Source organism: Sinocyclocheilus rhinocerous, unplaced genomic scaffold, assembly GCF_001515625.1.
Source record: "Sinocyclocheilus rhinocerous isolate Xijiao unplaced genomic scaffold, SAMN03320098_v1.1 scaffold1180, whole genome shotgun sequence".
Taxonomy (NCBI): Eukaryota; Metazoa; Chordata; class Actinopteri; order Cypriniformes; family Cyprinidae; genus Sinocyclocheilus; species Sinocyclocheilus rhinocerous.
In genome coordinates this window covers 1,229,472-1,251,590 of record NW_015665886.1, presented here as the reverse complement: position 1 = coordinate 1,251,590, position 22,119 = coordinate 1,229,472, and the positions used below count along the sequence as shown (strand labels likewise).

The following is a 22,119-nucleotide window of genomic DNA, read 5'->3' as shown; positions in this document are numbered from 1 at the left end:
TAGAAAAATAAACTGTAGAGAGGGGCATTTTGCTAAATATATGCACCATATAACATATTCATTATGTTTTTTAATACTGTTTACTGTTTAATTTATGTTTGAATAAATCCATCAAGTTTTTATGACAGCCACCATTTAAATGTTTATATATTTGTTTTTAATTAATTGAAGTAGAAATTTTAATATGTAACTAACTTTATTATTGTAAAAACTTCATTAATTTTAACCTTCAATATTATAGTAATGTAGTACCAACTGACTCTCATGTATATTTTGCAGCATTAGTTGAGATTTTTTTTCCTTCAGAAAATTTGGCATGTACTGTACCTGATATATATCCAAAATAATCGATATTGAATCGAATCGAATCGGTAATTGAATTGAATCGCAAGCTTGTGAATGAGTATCGAATCGAATCGTGAAATTTGTGTACCCAGCCCTTATATATATTTAATATTTTGTATATATATATTTTATTGAAGGAAGAACAAAATCGAACAATTACACCGAGTTAACAATGCTCCTCTTGATTTTAATTTTTTTCCCTTTTCAACATCCCACCCCCCAAAACACACAAAGAAAAAAAAACCCATTGAAAATTACAATTATATTATTATATTAATATAATATTATGTTATATTAATATTATATTTAATATTTTAATTGCATTACACTACAAAAAGTGTCAAAAATGCAAACATAGATCTTCCTGATCATTAAGAGAGGGTGTACATGTGCATAAATCCTTTGTTGTTTTAAATCTAAGCCCCCTGGTTCCCACTCTCTTTACACCTTATTTCAGTTTTGTTTTTGTTTTTTTTAATCTGTTTTCTGGCAGACTACCAATACTGAAGCAAAAGGTTCTAATTCAGCAAGGAATTATCATATTGAGGCAGTGTAAGCAAAACAGCAGCAAAACAATTAATCTGCTTTTACTTTAGCAGATTAAAAGTAGTCAGAAAGGTTTCAATGCGTCTCAGTCAGGCACAGTTGTTCTAAAAGCAATGGTGTAAGACTGGTGTTTGGAGTGCATGCTGGACACTGATGGTTATGGCCTGCTCCAGGATCCTACCAACAGATAGTGATGAGAACAGAAAGCCATTAGCCTGCAGGCGCTCAGTGAGCTGGTACGGAGTCAGACTGTGCATTCTCAAGGAATCAATACAGGCTGCATTTCAAGCTGGGCAGGTAAGAGAGAAATTTAAGGTTTTTAAGCAGTGCTTTCATTCATTAAAAAAAAAAAAAACTGTGTAGTGAGAAGAATTTTTGAGGGCCGTCTAAAAGTATCATCTTTTGTCACTGGATTTGTTAGTATATTTCAATATGTATGTTACATTTTACTATACTTTTGAGTTCTCAATCATCTCAACATTTATAGCCCTATTGGTATAAAAACAGCAAGCAAACAACAGAAAACAAGCAACAACAAGCTATGACAAAGAGATCTTCCCTTTTGTTGTGCTATGTGCTTGATGTGATGTATTTAATTTCTAGGAATGATCTCCATATTAGAGTAACAGAACACTTTCTGAAGCCATTGAAGTCTAAATCACAGGATATTTGTCATGCATAATGTTGAAGCTTACTACCAACACAACAGCATCCACATTGAAATTTGGTAATTGTGGTCATGTTTTTCAGTTTCACAATCTTTTTATTGATGTGCTCTTGTAACCTGGAGGCATGACTGACAATTTGCGATTACTGACGCAGCATTGTATTTTGTCACTGTGAAAAGAACATTCATGGCTATTGAGCTGCTAAATAACTCGTGACCGCACTCTGACCAGAACAGCCGCTTTCTAAGAAGCTAAAGGGATAGTTTCTGATGACTCAGCAATGTATTAGAACCGGCATTAGTCTAGATTCCCCTGAGATTTACATTCTCATTAATATCTCACTTTTAATGCAGCATTAGTCTAAATAATAGCTTGATATCATAATTAAAGGATAAAGGCCCATTAGTTTCAGCAGTCACTTAGTGTACACTAAGAATAGCTGTTTAGAATGGATGTACCATGTTATCTATTGCACAAGTTGTCCTAACCCCCTCTTCAGCCCCTGCATGAGACATGCTCGAATGAACACCAGCACTGTGGAAGTCATATTACTCTAGTACACTGCACATTGATTGAAGTAAGCTCACTCTGTAAGGTCGTTCAGACTGCAGAGATGCCTGTGTCCTAGTTTTGTCTGTCCTCATAACAGTACAGTGCACTCTTAACACTCCGAGCTGGTAAGATCTTTTTCACTGTACCTTTTTCCTATTACCCGTTTCTCTGAAAATAGGTTCCTCACTGGAACTTGTTTTGCATGTTTTTGTAATATAATAGCGCTGTTTCATGATTATCTGATTATCAACGTCCAGGAAAAACAATAGCAAAAAAGTGTGTATGTTTGTGCACTTGTTGCAAGACAAATGTGAGAAGGAAGAAAAATAATAAATATAAAAGACCATAAAATTGCATCTCATCCATTTGTTGTGCCATATACTTTTGGTTGCTCTGTCAGCACAGTAAAGCCTTGTCTTTTCCTAAGATGGTTGAGACTGCTTAACAAACCTGGACTTTAAAGCGCAAGGGGTGTGAATGATTGCACTGTTGTCTACATTACACATTTCACCATGCTCCTACTTGGGGTAGTGAGGCATTGCTGCCAGCCCCCCATCAAAGACTTGAATAAATGCATTAAGAGCACAACAATAAGCTCACTTTGAGACCAATGTGAGAGCATGAGATCATCGTTTTAGACTGAATAGAGAAGGAGGGGTGAAGGGGAAAATGCCAGAAAGAGAGTGGACTGAGCTGCCAGAGATTGAAACGCACACATACACAAACCCAGACTTGGATTGGTGGCTTCACAGCAGACAGTATTACTTAGTGGTAATGAATTCTGCTCTTCAAGCGGCCTTAGTCAGTGTTGTCCCCCTTGTCTTTGAGATAAGCCATTAAGATAGACAGTAAAAGACATTCAATCAATGACAAATGGGTTAAAAATCCTGTTTTATCATAATCACAGATCACAAACTGTGGAAGAGATTCCAAGTCAGCATTAAACTGTATGCACAACCAGTTGTGCTTATGTAATGTGATATTTTTTACGGTGAAACAAGATATTCGTTAAGAAGAAAATGTAGGGAGGGGAATGATTTTATTCATCAGGAATTGATTGCATTGTGAAAAATGGTTGGTGCACATCAGAATGGAGCTTGATCAAGTTTCCAGTCAGTTGTGGAGAATGCGTCTCAATATGCTCTATTCTTTGTCAAATATATTATTGTTTACTGTTATTGCCATAATGTTTTTTGCACTGTTAACAGCATTACGTTATCATCATGTTTTGCATCAAGTACAATAGTAGCCTCAAAATGCATTATCTATTTGGCTATTGATTAACATGTTCTGTATCTGCATGAACTAGACAACATCAACTGAAAAGGAAGGTAATTTCAGAGCCAGAATTAGTCATTGCATTTGGATAAAAGATCTGAAACGAAGTTGTTGTTTTTTTCCACAAAATTCATTTGGAATGACGTAGACTAATGAATCATTTACAATAAGACCAGGAATGTGTTAAGAAAGTACAGTAAATGGGGTCAGTTTTGATTTCATGTTGGCTTTAGAGTTAAATGAGAGGTTTTCAATAAAGTGCTCTACTGAAGCTGTTCTCTTTCAGACACTTCATCAAGGACCCAGACAAGCAGCAATAAAAAAACTTGCGTTTATTAAAAGCCTGTCACAGATATATAGTTAGTGAAACTAAATCAGTTCTATACTGATCTTGATTTTCTGGTGTGGCAGTAAAATTGGCCCATTAAGATTGTTTTTATTGGTTTGTGGGTGAAGAATAGAGGAGGATGCCAGAATAGTGTCTAGACACCCCCCTGCCCACACTTGGCCATAGGCTAAATCCTGTTTCCAAACAGTTTCACAAAAACAACACATTTGGACAAACAAGGACAGTGTACTTCTTTACACCTAAAACTAACAATTCTCTCCCAATGGAAACTATAATACTGCGACCGTCACTTTTCTTTCTCTATTTTTTTTCCTTCCGTTCTCTTCTTTCTCGTTTTCCCTTTTGTCTGGCACTTGAAGTCAGTGGTCTCTGCTGTAGCACCTCTCTCAGTAGGCATTAATCAAATGCACAGCAAAATAGCAGTATGTTGGTAGCGTGTCTGTCTGTTCGCGCAGTTGGGGGCGGTTTTTGATCGTCTGCCTCTCGTGTGGTGTCCTCCCTGGGGAGCCAGACCTCCATCTACCCTCACACAGCCGTTTCTCCTTCAGCCCCTAGTAATGAGCACCATTGCTCCTTTTGTCTCTCTGTGTATCTGGCGTTGCTTCTGTCGTCCATAGCACGTTCATGGGCTTCATGCCTTGATGGCTCTTTCTCTACATTGGCTCTTTTATTCGTCTGGGTGTGGCGCGTGTTGCCATCTTCTACTGTTTTTTCAGTCTATTTTCTCTTCCCATTATATTTTCATTTTCTTTACCTTCTGTGATTTCATTTTCCTGTTTTGTGTTCATTTTCTACTACAAGAGTGCATTCATTGTTATCTTCCTGAGAGGCTCATTTTAGTGGTTGTTTTATTATTCTGGAAAATTCTGTAGCTGTTTTCTTTGACCAAGACAAATTAGCTTCTTTCTCTAGCGTGCAGACATTTGTGCCGAGTCTGTGTGTGTGTGGTGTTCAGGGTTTTTGGGCGGTGGCGGATATGCCAGAAGTGTGAACTGAAGATGTCTGTGTGTCAGGGAATTTGGTAGCACCTGGGAGTCGAATACTGACGACCGGAGAAGTGTCTGTTCGCCTACAGGTAATGAATCGAATCGAATCGCAAGCTTGTGAATGAGAATCGAATCGAATCGTGAAATTTGTGTTAAAACCCAGCCCTATATATATATATATATAAAATGGTATATATATTTAATATTTTGTATATATATATTTTATTGAAGGAAGAACAAAATCGAACAATTACACCGAGTTAACAATGCTCCTCTTGATTTTAATTTTTTTCCCTTTTCAACATCCCACCCCCCAAAACACACAAAGAAAAAAAAAACCATTGAAAATTACAATTATATTATTATATTAATATAATATTATGTTATATTAATATTATATTTAATATTTTAATTGCATTACACTACAAAAAGTGTCAAAAATGCAAACATAGATCTTCCTGATCATTAAGAGAGGGTGTACATGTGCATAAATCCTTTGTTGTTTTAAATCTAAGCCCCCTGGTTCCCACTCTCTTTACACCTTATTTCAGTTTTGTTTTTGTTTTTTTTAATCTGTTTTCTGGCAGACTACCAATACTGAAGCAAAAGGTTCTAATTCAGCAAGGAATTATCATATTGAGGCAGTGTAAGCAAAACAGCAGCAAAACAATTAATCTGCTTTTACTTTAGCAGATTAAAAGTAGTCAGAAAGGTTTCAATGCGTCTCAGTCAGGCACAGTTGTTCTAAAAGCAATGGTGTAAGACTGGTGTTTGGAGTGCATGCTGGACACTGATGGTTATGGCCTGCTCCAGGATCCTACCAACAGATAGTGATGAGAACAGAAAGCCATTAGCCTGCAGGCGCTCAGTGAGCTGGTACGGAGTCAGACTGTGCATTCTCAAGGAATCAATACAGGCTGCATTTCAAGCTGGGCAGGTAAGAGAGAAATTTAAGGTTTTTAAGCAGTGCTTTCATTCATTAAAAAAAAAAAAAACTGTGTAGTGAGAAGAATTTTTGAGGGCCGTCTAAAAGTATCATCTTTTGTCACTGGATTTGTTAGTATATTTCAATATGTATGTTACATTTTACTATACTTTTGAGTTCTCAATCATCTCAACATTTATAGCCCTATTGGTATAAAAACAGCAAGCAAACAACAGAAAACAAGCAACAACAAGCTATGACAAAGAGATCTTCCATTGAAAATTACAATTATATTATTATATTAATATAATATTATGTTATATTAATATTATATTTAATATTTTAATTGCATTACACTACAAAAAGTGTCAAAAATGCAAACATAGATCTTCCTGATCATTAAGAGAGGGTGTACATGTGCATAAATCCTTTGTTGTTTTAAATCTAAGCCCCCTGGTTCCCACTCTCTTTACACCTTATTTCAGTTTTGTTTTTTTGTTTTTTTATCTGTTTTCTGGCAGACTACCAATACTGAAGCAAAAGGTTCTAATTCAGCAAGGAATTATCATATTGAGGCAGTGTAAGCAAAACAGCAGCAAAACAATTAATCTGCTTTTACTTTAGCAGATTAAAAGTAGTCAAAAAGTTCTCAAGGTGTCTCAGGCACAGTCGTTCTGAAGGGAATGGTGTAAGGCTGGTGTTTGGAGTGCGTGCTAAACACTGACGGTTATGGCCTGCTCCAGGATCCTACCAACAGATAGTGATGAGAACAGAAAGCCATTAGCCTGCAGGCGCTCAGTGAGCTGGTACGGAGTCAGACTGTGCATTCTCAAGGAATCAATACAGGCTGCATTTCAAGCTGGGCAGGTAAGAGAGAAATTTAAGGTTTTTAAGCAGTGCTTTCATTCATTAAAAAAAAAAAAAACTGTGTAGTGAGAAGAATTTTTGAGGGCCGTCTAAAAGTATCATCTTTTGTCACTGGATTTGTTAGTATATTTCAATATGTATGTTACATTTTACTATACTTTTGAGTTCTCAATCATCTCAACATTTATAGCCCTATTGGTATAAAAACAGCAAGCAAACAACAGAAAACAAGCAACAACAAGCTATGACAAAGAGATCTTCCCTTTTGTTGTGCTATGTGCTTGATGTGATGTATTTAATTTCTAGGAATGATCTCCATATTAGAGTAACAGAACACTTTCTGAAGCCATTGAAGTCTAAATCACAGGATATTTGTCATGCATAATGTTGAAGCTTACTACCAACACAACAGCATCCACATTGAAATTTGGTAATTGTGGTCATGTTTTTCAGTTTCACAATCTTTTTATTGATGTGCTCTTGTAACCTGGAGGCATGACTGACAATTTGCGATTACTGACGCAGCATTGTATTTTGTCACTGTGAAAAGAACATTCATGGCTATTGAGCTGCTAAATAACTCGTGACCGCACTCTGACCAGAACAGCCGCTTTCTAAGAAGCTAAAGGGATAGTTTCTGATGACTCAGCAATGTATTAGAACCGGCATTAGTCTAGATTCCCCTGAGATTTACATTCTCATTAATATCTCACTTTTAATGCAGCATTAGTCTAAATAATAGCTTGATATCATAATTAAAGGATAAAGGCCCATTAGTTTCAGCAGTCACTTAGTGTACACTAAGAATAGCTGTTTAGAATGGATGTACCATGTTATCTATTGCACAAGTTGTCCTAACCCCCTCTTCAGCCCCTGCATGAGACATGCTCGAATGAACACCAGCACTGTGGAAGTCATATTACTCTAGTACACTGCACATTGATTGAAGTAAGCTCACTCTGTAAGGTCGTTCAGACTGCAGAGATGCCTGTGTCCTAGTTTTGTCTGTCCTCATAACAGTACAGTGCACTCTTAACACTCCGAGCTGGTAAGATCTTTTTCACTGTACCTTTTTCCTATTACCCGTTTCTCTGAAAATAGGTTCCTCACTGGAACTTGTTTTGCATGTTTTTGTAATATAATAGCGCTGTTTCATGATTATCTGATTATCAACGTCCAGGAAAAACAATAGCAAAAAAGTGTGTATGTTTGTGCACTTGTTGCAAGACAAATGTGAGAAGGAAGAAAAATAATAAATATAAAAGACCATAAAATTGCATCTCATCCATTTGTTGTGCCATATACTTTTGGTTGCTCTGTCAGCACAGTAAAGCCTTGTCTTTTCCTAAGATGGTTGAGACTGCTTAACAAACCTGGACTTTAAAGCGCAAGGGGTGTGAATGATTGCACTGTTGTCTACATTACACATTTCACCATGCTCCTACTTGGGGTAGTGAGGCATTGCTGCCAGCCCCCCATCAAAGACTTGAATAAATGCATTAAGAGCACAACAATAAGCTCACTTTGAGACCAATGTGAGAGCATGAGATCATCGTTTTAGACTGAATAGAGAAGGAGGGGTGAAGGGGAAAATGCCAGAAAGAGAGTGGACTGAGCTGCCAGAGATTGAAACGCACACATACACAAACCCAGACTTGGATTGGTGGCTTCACAGCAGACAGTATTACTTAGTGGTAATGAATTCTGCTCTTCAAGCGGCCTTAGTCAGTGTTGTCCCCCTTGTCTTTGAGATAAGCCATTAAGATAGACAGTAAAAGACATTCAATCAATGACAAATGGGTTAAAAATCCTGTTTTATCATAATCACAGATCACAAACTGTGGAAGAGATTCCAAGTCAGCATTAAACTGTATGCACAACCAGTTGTGCTTATGTAATGTGATATTTTTTACGGTGAAACAAGATATTCGTTAAGAAGAAAATGTAGGGAGGGGAATGATTTTATTCATCAGGAATTGATTGCATTGTGAAAAATGGTTGGTGCACATCAGAATGGAGCTTGATCAAGTTTCCAGTCAGTTGTGGAGAATGCGTCTCAATATGCTCTATTCTTTGTCAAATATATTATTGTTTACTGTTATTGCCATAATGTTTTTTGCACTGTTAACAGCATTACGTTATCATCATGTTTTGCATCAAGTACAATAGTAGCCTCAAAATGCATTATCTATTTGGCTATTGATTAACATGTTCTGTATCTGCATGAACTAGACAACATCAACTGAAAAGGAAGGTAATTTCAGAGCCAGAATTAGTCATTGCATTTGGATAAAAGATCTGAAACGAAGTTGTTGTTTTTTTCCACAAAATTCATTTGGAATGACGTAGACTAATGAATCATTTACAATAAGACCAGGAATGTGTTAAGAAAGTACAGTAAATGGGGTCAGTTTTGATTTCATGTTGGCTTTAGAGTTAAATGAGAGGTTTTCAATAAAGTGCTCTACTGAAGCTGTTCTCTTTCAGACACTTCATCAAGGACCCAGACAAGCAGCAATAAAAAAACTTGCGTTTATTAAAAGCCTGTCACAGATATATAGTTAGTGAAACTAAATCAGTTCTATACTGATCTTGATTTTCTGGTGTGGCAGTAAAATTGGCCCATTAAGATTGTTTTTATTGGTTTGTGGGTGAAGAATAGAGGAGGATGCCAGAATAGTGTCTAGACACCCCCCTGCCCACACTTGGCCATAGGCTAAATCCTGTTTCCAAACAGTTTCACAAAAACAACACATTTGGACAAACAAGGACAGTGTACTTCTTTACACCTAAAACTAACAATTCTCTCCCAATGGAAACTATAATACTGCGACCGTCACTTTTCTTTCTCTATTTTTTTTCCTTCCGTTCTCTTCTTTCTCGTTTTCCCTTTTGTCTGGCACTTGAAGTCAGTGGTCTCTGCTGTAGCACCTCTCTCAGTAGGCATTAATCAAATGCACAGCAAAATAGCAGTATGTTGGTAGCGTGTCTGTCTGTTCGCGCAGTTGGGGGCGGTTTTTGATCGTCTGCCTCTCGTGTGGTGTCCTCCCTGGGGAGCCAGACCTCCATCTACCCTCACACAGCCGTTTCTCCTTCAGCCCCTAGTAATGAGCACCATTGCTCCTTTTGTCTCTCTGTGTATCTGGCGTTGCTTCTGTCGTCCATAGCACGTTCATGGGCTTCATGCCTTGATGGCTCTTTCTCTACATTGGCTCTTTTATTCGTCTGGGTGTGGCGCGTGTTGCCATCTTCTACTGTTTTTTCAGTCTATTTTCTCTTCCCATTATATTTTCATTTTCTTTACCTTCTGTGATTTCATTTTCCTGTTTTGTGTTCATTTTCTACTACAAGAGTGCATTCATTGTTATCTTCCTGAGAGGCTCATTTTAGTGGTTGTTTTATTATTCTGGAAAATTCTGTAGCTGTTTTCTTTGACCAAGACAAATTAGCTTCTTTCTCTAGCATGCAGACATTTGTGCCGAGTCTGTGTGTGTGTGGTGTTCAGGGTTTTTGGGCGGTGGCGGATATGCCAGAAGTGTGAACTGAAGATGTCTGTGTGTCAGGGAATTTGGTAGCACCTGGGAGTCGAATACTGACGACCGGAGAAGTGTCTGTTCGCCTACAGGTAATGAAGTCCGACTCAGTCGCAGTCATGGGGGACAGGAGGAAGAGTGGGAGAATGTCAGAAGCTTAAGATGGGATAAATATGACTTCATTACTCTCCTAGAGGAGCATGGGATCTGTTTAGCAGCATTATATAATTTAGAGTACACTGTTCTTTACACTTTTCCTTTACACAATGCTTTCCCCAAACCTTTTGGTAAATAATCATTATATTTTAAGGGTTTCGTTTTATATGGCCACATTCTAAATAAATAAAAAGTTATCATTGTTCTATAAGTGTACACAATGATTAAATTTAAAATTATGTTTGATAATTTCTTTTTATATTCACTAGAAATGCAATAACATTTAAAAGTTTGGGGTTGATCATAATTTAAAATGTTTTTGAAATACGTCTTTTATGTTTATAAAAAACAGTAAATACAGTAATTCTGGGAAATATTATTACAGCGTAATTTTGCAATTATCAGTGTTGAAAGCAGTTGTGCTGCTTAAAGGGGTCATATGATGCTTTTTTAAAGATCATTATTTTGTGTATTTGGTGTAACAGAATATGTTGACATGCTTTAATGTTCAAAAAGCACATTATTTTTCAAATAAACATACTTACAGTAGCTGATTCAGAAGCGCCAGATTGTCATAGTAAAGTCAGAATTACCTCCTCTCCTAGGTTCATGAAACGGTCGTCCATAAAATGCATTGCTGTTCTGTTGTAAGTAATCTTAAAGATTCCTAAATGCATCTACTTTCGGAAGGCTAAATAAAGTGCTTTTGCTTTCGCCTAGAAACACACAGCGTCTCCCTGACATGGCTGCTTCAACACTAACTGCGGTTACTGAAACCATGCCTTCTTTCTTTGCGTGCACATTTGGGTGCATTATGCAAATATTTCCACATAGTGGGGTAGATATGTGGGGGCGTGTTAGAACGAGCCGTTTCAGGGGGGCGTGGCTGAGTCTTAACTTTGATAAAGAATATCTCTTTGGTTTTGAGACTTTAGTCTTTGCAACTTCAGGGATCTTATCTATGCACAATCTGCTTGTAACACTCCAAAGAGAAAGGAAAACTTGAAATCGCATCATATGACCCCTTTAATATTTTGAAAATCGTGATACCTTTTTTCAAGAAAGTTCAAAATAACAGCATTTATTTTTCAACATTATAATTGTCTTTGCTATCATTTTACTTTCACTGATCAATATAAAGGGTTAGTTCGCCCAAAAATGAAAATTAGCCCATGTTTTACTCACCCTCATAGCATCCTAGGTGTATATGACTTTCTTCTTTCAGACGAATCCAGTCAGAGTTGTATTAAAAATTATCTTTGCTCTTCAAAACTTTAGAATTGGAGTAGGCAAATGTTTTTGTTGAACAGTCCAAAAGTAGTCAAAAAAAAGCTCGTATCCATAATAAAACACGGCTCCGGGGGGTAAATAAAGTCCTCCTTTAGCGAATCGATGCATTTTTGGTAGAAAAATATCCATATTTAAAATGTTATAAATACTTTTCTCTCACTTCCACTAACTGTCGTTACACGCAAGGCGTTCCGGTGGATGACGTAGGACGTACGCGTCGCGCACGCGCCTGTGATTAGTGACGAACGCGGAAGCGCAGAGGAGAGAGCAAAACAAAAAGCTGGTCACGAATAGGCTTGCCGTGATAGACGGTGCTGACGGTGATACCGGTGTTAAGCCGCAACACCGGTTACGTCACTTGCCCACCGTGTCACCGGCCCCCACCGTCATTTTGATTTTTTATAGTAATAAAAATCATTTAGTTCAGTAAAAGAACAGACACTACAATTAAAAACTGAATGCTCAATGCAGTTGAACGACAGTTGCATCACAGATCAGATTTCATTTCTCCAGTGAGGAGAGTGAGTCGAGCTGACTGACAAGAAGAGTGGGGTGAGACAGACAGACGATCGCGGATGATTTAGTTTCGAAACAAAATTGTTGATTTTTACTTTATTTAAACTTTGTGTCATTTATTTATTTTATTTGACATCATGGTGTATGCCGTGCCTCCAAGCTTTCTTACTCGTTTTGCTAATAAACGTTCTACGTTTCTTATTTATTTGGTTATATATTATACATGTTTACTAATAGCTTACTTATAAAATTGTATTGACCGTGGCCAGGAAAATACATATTCAATTTGTTAAAATATACTGAGGTCCACGGCTCGCTGGACGACCCTTGATTTAAAGTGTAAAATAACAAATTTGGAATCAGTTCTAATCAGGTTGAATTAGGCTCTTCAGATCCTAGTCCTCTCAAAACCTGAATGAAATAATAATAATTAATTCCCTTATACAATTAATGAGTTAAAATTCATTACACCGGTATTACTGGTGTTGTCACACATCGATTAACCGGTGGGAAAATTTCCTCACAGTCACACATCTAATTCATGAGTCATTTCCTCACGAATTAGAAACACAAAACGAGGATTTGTAAAGAAAAATGTAGGAGAATTTTGATATACGCCAAGAGGAGACTGGTTTTCCTTTGGTAAAGTAAGGAAACTTTGCTTCCTTTGCTCCTGTAAACAAACTCGCAAGACTAGCATATCTCACAGGCGCGTGCGCGACGCATACATCCTACGTCATCTGCCCGGAACGACTTGCACGTATGACAGTCAGCAGAAGTGAGAAAAAAGTATTTATAACATTTTAAATATGGATATTTTTCTTACAAAAATGCATCGATTCGGTACAGGAGGCCGTTATTCACACCCCGGAGCCATGTGAGGCACATTTTATTATGGATACGTGCAATTTTTTTTGACTACTTTTGGACTGTTCAACCAAAACACTACTCCAATTCTAAAGCTGGGAAGAGCAAGGAAAAATTTTTAATAACTCAGATTGGATTCGTCTGAAAGAAGAAAGTCATATACACCTAGGATGACTTGAGGGACCTAGGATGCTTTGAGGGTGAGTAAAACATGGCCTAATTTTCATTTTTGGGTGAACTAACCCTTTAACGCATCCTTGCAGAACAAAAGCATTGATTTTTTCAAAAAAAAAAAAAAAAAAAATCTTACTGAACCCAAAATGGTCATATTTACTAAAAATATAATTTATATTTGTTATATTTTTTGCATTTAATATTTTTTATATTTGCTAGAAGTAATACATTTTTTATGTGTCAAGTTTTCTATTGATCTCTAATTCCTTTTTTTGCAAAGCAAAATTTGCAGGAAGCTGGAAATATTACATCTATAATGTATAATGTAGTTTGTGAGTGCAGCACTGACTTTTCAGTCATTCAAAAATGGGTCACCGTTTAAAGTTTTTTCACTTTATGATTCCTTCCTGCTGCCTTACGGTTTCATTAATACATTTGTTAACCTCAAACGGGCAATTTTTTTTTTTATACTTTCCCACTCACGAATGCGACGTTCTATTCCTGCAACTGTCACTTAGAGCAAAACAGTATTGAATATCATTACGGTCAAACCAAGTGCTGCACTGTATTGTTCAAACCCCGTTGTGGTGAGGCAATACACAGTAACGAACAATCCTGCCGACATTGTGTTTTGAAGCTCCTCCGTTTGCAACGGGGGGATGACGACTGTCACCCTATATGTAGGAGACAGATGAGCTCTCTTTGAATATCGCAGCTGGCGAGATATACCAACGAGACAGCCTGCTGCTACACGTGGAGAGCTTTTCAGAGATCTGACAGAACGAAGCTCCAGCATTGTACTATTAGCTCGACGCTAATGCAAAATGATCTGTAGAGAAAACAGTGCTGCCGATAGCATAAAGCTCTAAAGTTCAAATAAAGGTAAAAGCAATGCTGTCAAACAGAAGCGCCAAATACGCTTCCCGCTTGACATGCTGGTACGTCATCACTGCATTTTAATTCTTCAAAGGTAAAAAAACCACATCTGCCAATCTTCACTCCAGCATTGTGTTTTTCTTCACTCTCCATTATCTCCACTTAGACATTTCATCGAGGAATGTAGATTTAATTTGAATATGCAAATTCTAATTAGGTTTAGTGGGGTTTTTCATGTTCTTTTTTTTAATTTCCACAGTTTGATAGTCAGTGTGAATAGCTAGACTGATCACTAGATTAGCATCTGAGTGAGGGAGCGCAGGAGAAGACAGAAAGAGTGAATTAAGGGCTAGACGTCCTCTTCTGCCAAAAGTGTACCACAATAGTAGGGATAATTACTTGGTGCTCCTTTCCAACAACACGAGGAGATCCTCATATATCACGAATGCTAATTGTGCCGGTTTAGCCCTCACGCAGTATGACAGGCAGCTGGCGGCGGCCAAGTTGTCTTTGTGTGTGATGATGATGATGATGGAGGCATCTCTTAAAATCTGCAGCTGCATCTATCAGAAGTGTTTCGCAGCATTTCTCTCTGCATTCTTCCGCTTGCCCTCCCTCTGTTCTTTTATTCACTCTTTCCCTCTCCTAAACCTCTTCCCCGTGGCCCCGCCTCAGCCATCTTCCTGTCCTACATACTCCCAGCACCAACTTTAATTAATATGAATGAGCTACAAACCAAATGAAACACACTGTTCTCTCATACGCAACTGGGTTCAGTCTATTCCATGCATTCTGTTGTAAATTATGACTATAGGAAGGCTGAGATGTTAGAAACTGCATAGCAACACCTTGGTTACCATCTACAACACTCTAGCATTATGAGAGTGAGTTATACATGGGCAAAAACCATCCATATTCTGAAAAAAAAATTATGCTCTTATGGAGCTTTTAATGATCCTGCAATTGTACAGTACATTGTAAACCTAAACATATTAAAATCATTTTTTAAAATTATTATTATTATTTGGAGCAGTTTCCAATAGTACATCATCCTCTGTTCCAGCCCAACAGTTTTCAATCACTCATTATAATGATGTTTGCTCCGCCACAGGCACCACATTCTCCTTCTTATGTATATTGTTCTATCTGTGTTACAATGACCCAGTTAATTAATATCCTCCTGGTACATATAACTCTTTGATTTGCCTCTCTTTCTCTTTCTCACCCCCCATCACTTTCGTTTACTTGTTCATTGCAAGCAATTAGTCTCGACAGGCTTAGTGCTACGCCCCATTTGCTCCATGAAATGATTAAACAGCCTTAGACCTGCTTCATGCAATCACTAGACTACACCCTCTTGACCTTTTATTGTTTAAGTATAGTGGCAGGAAGCTTGTCGCTGTCTAAGAGTTCACAATGGGACACTAATGTAGGTTTACTACTGTGCATGCATATTGCCTTTATATTGTATGTATTTATTCAACAAGGATGCATTAGATTGTATGACTGACAGACAAAAAGCCTAAAAAAAATTAGCTGGTGAAAATTTTGCAGTGCATGTTTTGCTTTTGAACACCTATTATTCGATAGCTGGCAATGGAGAAATTTTGCACTCCACATTTAAGTTCTCTGCTGTACAGATGCAAAGCTGTTGGTTATATTTGCTGAGCTTTTAGCATGTTTTCCTCTCTGCAGCGCTTCTGGAGCTCCATAACTGTGTCCTTTCCCCAGAAACTCAGACCGGGAGCAAGGCCTCCCCTGGGCCCACTGTAATTAGTTCATTAGTCCTGTGTAATGAAATCGGCCAAGACTGCGTCAACGTGTCCAGGGGTGGCAGTGTGCTCGTATCTTTCTCTCTCACACCATGTCCTAACCAGGTGTGACTGGATAAAGCTACAAGCGATAAAAGCCATCTCTTCCTTGTTGTTAATTTGAACAAGCAAACAGCAGCGGGGCATTTTGTTCTGCTTCATTCTACTACCACCCATAGTGAAATTTCTTTGGCCTGCTCCACACAACAGTGCATTACATATAAAATATCTCCTAATTGGTTGAAGTTGCAGCAGTTTAATGTACAGTACAGATGTCATATTTCCTATTTTAGAAGAGGGCATTACGTATCCATCAAGTTTATTCATCGGCATCTGTCATTTTTTGTTGAGGAAATGTGCCAGCAATTCACTCAAAGACTGAAAGAGCCGCCGTGATTGCGGTGCTGTCCTGCACACAGCCTGTCACTGTCAGAGGCTGTCCAATGTCCCTGGTGAGGTCTTCAGGGAACCAGCGAGCTCTGACTTTTTGGCCAGAGCTGTCTTTTTCCATCCTGGAAGCCTTTGGACACTGTACATGGCTTGGGACAGGTCAGCACTTTTGACAGCTGTCATCAATTCGTTATGCATCAAGTTCACGTGGCGACATTTTTTTTAGTAGGGCTTGCCAAGGCAAACATCCCTGTTACTACTACTGTACCATATATCATACTACTAAACTTCAGCATATAACTCATCTCACTCTGTTTGTCTGTTTCCAGGGTTTATTTGTCTTGGAGTTAAATAACAGCTGTATAACCTCCAGCTATTTTTCCACATTTTTATTGTAAAGAAAACAATAGTTTATATACTTCTGTTCAAAAGATTTTTTTAAAGAAAGAAAATATTTTTGTTCTCCATTGACAGTAGCAGTGTAATAATATTTCACAATATTTCAGTTTTTACTGTATTTTCTTAATCAAATAAATGCAGACTTGTGAGCATAAGAGACATTTAAAAAAAAGTCTAAACAACCCCAAACTTTTGAACGATAGTGTGAACAATTAATTTAATTCATTTTCACACATACGCATTTAAAAAAAGTGTATATATGTAAATAATTATATTTTAAAACTTAAAAATATAAATAGAAAACCATAGATTTAATTTTGCTTATTAGACCAAAACAATATTGTTTGCCTCATGTTATTATGTAATGTAATGTAGCAAGAAAGTTTTTTAAATTAAATTATTAAAGAATTTCTGCACTTTTTGGACCTTTTAAAAACATATATTATATATATATATTAATGTATGTATGAAGTGTATCCACAGAGATGTGAGGAGAGGGTGGTGTTGTTTTTGGCTGGTCTTTGGAGTCACAAGGACCAATTTGCATTTTGACCTGCAGTCACAGCAGCTCTGGTTTCTTTCAGTTCTCTAGCAATGCTGTTGCTTTATTATTGAGCACTGTGCTCTTGCTGGGTCAGGTTGATGTGAGTGGAGCCTGACTCTGCCTGTAATGAATCTTAATGATGCTAAACGAATGTTCAGTGTATGTTTTGTCTTAATGTATGGCTGCTTAGCCTCAAGAGCTCTGAGGCTTTTGTAATTAGCTCTGCTTGCTTGAAATCTATGCTTTAGGGCACGACACCACAAGTCAGCACTAATCGGGGAGAGATTTAGAGCTGTCAGTAGGGCTGTCGCGATAACCGCAATATCGCAATACCGCGCTATTGAAGAGCAAACCGCAGAGGAATGCAAGAACCGCAGCAACCGCGATTTTTGCGTGTTTTATTTTTTCGTAAGGTTATGCCCTTCACGTTTTACACTTCATGCATGTGGACTGAATATGAAACAAGTTAGTAATGATAACATAATGTGTACCATGCTGATTTGTACAGAGGCTCCGTAGATTTGCACTTAACAAGCCTAAACAGACAGTGAATGAGAGAGAGATCGACTGAGCGCGTGCGATTACTTGCGTCTGTCCTTCAGGCAGAGTCATACATATTTGTGAAAATATGTTGTCGATTGTCAGGTTTATGTTCTGTTGTGTGGACCGTTATTTTGTCATTCTCTTCTGTTTACTTCACTTCCTGTTTCAACGCTATTTGGTTTCGGTTTCATTGTCTTCTGAATATGACCTCGTTAGTTATATCGTAACACATACACACAAATTATATATATATGTATATATATATGGCTGTAATACCGCATACCGCGCTATTGAGCCACTCAAAATTACCGCAAGGGAAATTCCCTCACGGAGACAGCCCTAGCTGTCAGTCAAACATAAAACTGTTGCTCAGGATAACCCGGTCCCATCAGATTCAACTCTACCCAAGGTTACAACGAAATTGCACAGCATCTTGATGCGACATACTGTTTAACTCCCTCAAACCTGAAACCCACCACCTCCGGTAAGCTCTTAAAGCAGTGCAAACACAGAGTTGCTTATCTTGCTGCAGCTCCTGATGGCTTTAACTGTCTCCAGGAGTCCATTTGAGCAGCATGATGCTGCTTTCGGCCCATCTCCCTGATTACATTTCCCTGCACTACGGCTTCCTGTCATGCTGGACGAACTTAAGAAATATTAATGGGCTCCATTGGGGAGATTGCTTTTGTGGGAGAGCAGCTCCAAACTGTCACTCTGGCTAATTTCATAGCCTTTTAGCCCATGGCAATGACAGAGCCTTGGCCAGCATGCTGTTGTGTTTATGTGTGTGGCTTTGTGCCACTGCTCCCTGGTCTCCCTCAGACCCCACCCTCCATATGCCTTAATGTAATCAGCCTGCCAGAACAGAGTTCAGTCGCTTCAGATTGCATTTTTTTCAATATTAAATACTTGTATGAGACTGAGACGCATATAATCTACTTTTCCCCAAAGTATAGAGGGAAAAGTAGAAGATACAGTGTAGTTACTTGTTTCAGGGCAAAATTGGTTGGTTATGTCTTGCTGTGACAAAGGTCTATATGTAAGGGTTTTATTTTGTGACGATGGCCAGTTCACTATACATTATCCAGCTTATTATGACTTGGTACCAAAAATTTAATTTAATTTAATTTAATTTTTTATTATTTTATTTTATTGGTTGTTTAGTTTAGTCATAAGTAGCCAGTTATATAAACTTGAGAAGTTTATTTATAATAAATTACAATTATGTCAATAAATATTTCATTAAAACATTCATATAAATCATACATGATGCACATAAATACATCTTTACGTCTGTCTGTAAAAAACATGGAAATGTTAGTCCCATCTGAATTGTTACAAGAAATCACAGACCTCAGGTGACAAGAATTGTAACTCAGATATCATTTAGAAAACTAGTCCTGTCCAAACAGGGCTTTATCTAGCTCTTTGTGTTCTATACTGGTTCCTTGTTCATCCAATTGATGTTGCTGTTTACTGGATGACAATTTTATTGAAACATCACAAACTTGCTTTTTTGCAGTTGTTCATGTAATTGATTTATTAGGGAAAAAAAGCAAAGCAATCTTACAATAAAACGATACAAAATAATTTAAAATGATGTTATTAGAGATAGACAAGGGAAAAGTGTCTGGAGTAGAACTACTGAAATATGAATGGGGCATCGGACAGCTAAAGGCATCTAAGGACAGATTCAGTGATAATAATCAGAGTATCTAGTTGTGTTGCACAATCACAGTGTACTTCTCGCTAGTGTAGAGACAAACAAAACTTAGGCTGTCCTCTGAAGCACCCAAAGTACTGTCCCAAAAGTCTGCATTGGGTAATTTTTTTTAAACATCCTCAGTCTGGCTTTGACTTATTTTTTCTGTCTTCATTGAAGAGCTGTAGATAATAGGCATGAAGATTTCTATGGCACGCTCTCCCTCCTGCCACTCATAACGCAGCTGGGTTCAGTTCCCCTGAACACTATCACACATACTGTACATACCATCCAGATATCAGGCAGCGCTGCTTTGCTCCACAACTAATCAGATTTGGCAACGAGTGTAGATACTCACTTCATCTTACACACACAAGCTAACAAGATTTAGTCCATCTACAGCGCTTGAAGGCTGATGTATCCATCCATACCTGAGTTCAGTCAGAGCAGTGGGAATGTGCTGATGAGCACTTCAGGCTTGTTATGGAGAGAGAGAGGAGAGGGCTACAGAGGTCAAGAGAGAAGGAGAGATGCACTTTTTCTAACAGCACAGGGGAAAGTGATCTCAAGTTGACATGAAAAGCAGGAAAACTGCCATATATGAAGCCTCCAGGCGTATCAGGCTGCTATCGGTGGAGTTGCTAATTAAAAACTAGGCTCGTGTTTTGCTAAGGCTGCACTTTGAGAAGTTGCTGTGTTAATATTCTGCAGATGGGTCAGGAGGACGTGAAGGTTCCCTGGCTCAGTCTTCCACCGATGTGGGGAGACAGATGTCTCAGACACGCTCTGAATACAGCTACATCTCACTCTCTATCCTCTCATAATTTTACCTGCTGTTTCTCTCCTGCTCAGTACACTGTTGAATTTGTTCTGTTGTCTAATATGTTCTTTCTCCACTTTTGGCCAGTATTCTTGCAGTAATAAGAGCTGATTTCAGTGGGAGGCTGACGTTTTTTTTTTTAAGTGCACTTGAAATGAGTTGTACTCTCAACCAGAGATTGGACTGAAACAAGAATCATTCTCATTTTCTGAACCAACATGTCTTTAACAAATACAAATACAAAAGTCTGTAAAAATACAGCCTAGCCCTAATCTATGGCGTTAATATGAAGGGATCTTCTGTACTGGTTTTGAGTTACGTATTGCATTGTTATTTTTAGGGATGAAGGAAGTGGTCATAAACTTCATGGAAAGGCACTGGTAATTTTTTTGCCAGGGCATTATCCATTTTTCCATATTTTTTTTCTTACTGTGCACTCTAAAAGCTCTACCAGCTACCTAATTTCTACTAGTTTATTTTTACAACCGGTATATCCCAACCCCTATGTTTTATTCATCAGTTTTTTTTTTCTGTATGGTGATTATGGAAATCACTTCCAAGTTGCTGCTGTGATGATATGCTAAATTTAGTTGCAATTGATTGTTTTTTTATTTTACTGTTACAGTACACTTCTGATTTCAATACTGAGCTATTTGAAAGTGACAGCTAAGCCAGATGAAAGAAAACATGGTGTCAACAGAATGTGCTCACTACCAAACGCTTGCTTTGTGTAACTGGATGAGTTGAATCCGTAAGGATCAGTACGGCACGTGGCCTCTGCCCGTACACCCACACTGTTAATGGATGGTGGGCCCTGTAAACACATGCCATAATTGAATTTAATGACTTATCTAAAAGCCAATGTTTGTGTTAGCTATTTATCTGTCAAGAATGCTAATGTACTGTTCAGATTTTGTTTTGATAGAAAGATTTAACTCTCTACACATCAAATGAGATTTTAAAAGGGCTCCATACAAAATTGGAGTGAAAAAAAATACAAAATGGTTCTGTTCTACTTATTGTAAATGTATATATTTAAATTTAATCAGACATATTTCTTGTTAGGGATGTGCAGCTAACATAAGTGTTGTAATGGGAAGAAAAAATGAATATTTTATTGGCTTCAGTACAGTAACTATAACAGCGCTATTATTATTTAAACATTTTATCTTCATAGATCACTCAGTTTCTCAAACATAGTGTTTTAATTTAAGTGTTTGGGCATTGGATATTTACATTAGAGAGGAGATTGACTATGGACGACAGATGGAATGGCCTTATTCTGTCCCGTGGGTCTTCCCGACCTGATATCAGTTGTCTTTTCTCAGTCCAGCTAACAGTAGGCATGCACTGCTCGAAGGTAAATCTAGCTGTGTAATATTGGTTCAATTTTGCCATCTAGTGGTGTTTTTTTCCTTCAGTATGTGTGATGTTTTATACAGGCCATTGTTTCACTTAATCATTAGTTGAATCATATTGAATATAACACTGAGTAATAAAGAGAAAAGTCTGTTCAATCAAGTTCAATCAAGTTAAACTATGTAAATATGGTTCATGCAATGTGACCTGAGTTGAATTGTGGTGGTTGAATTGTGCCACCTGGTGGATGGTTTAGAGTCTGCATCAAATGTATGTTTCCATGATATTTTATGCACAAGTTTACAAGTTCTGTTATTTGTGTAGACGTCTTCGAATTTGAGTCATAGTTAATCTTTTATTCTTCTCTTTCTTTATTTCAGAAGGAGCTGAGTCTTCCCAGAAGAGGCAGTTTGTAAGTGCTCAAATTTCTTATTTTTCTTATGGCTAGAAAAATCTATGGTCTATTGTGAACAATCAGACCTTGGGGAATTATATTACAAATGTTGTGAAGAGGATGCTATGCCCATTCAGCAAAGAGGTGTTTAGTTATGATCACCTATATTAATTACACTTTAGGACATACTATGTGTGATTTAAATCTGTTTTAAAAGAGTACGTGTGGG

General features: G+C 37.7%; 1 protein-coding gene across 1 annotated transcript in view; it reads left to right on the top strand.

Annotated features, from left to right (window-relative positions):
- Positions 1-21,912, top strand: part of LOC107731624 (microtubule-associated serine/threonine-protein kinase 2-like) — a 101,992-nt gene extending 80,080 nt beyond the window's left edge. Inside the window, exon 4 of the mRNA XM_016542748.1 lies at positions 21,877-21,912. Within this exon, the coding sequence (XP_016398234.1) occupies positions 21,877-21,912 (36 nt within the window). The remainder of the gene's footprint in view (positions 1-21,876) is intronic.
- Positions 21,913-22,119: the final 207 nt, after the last annotated feature.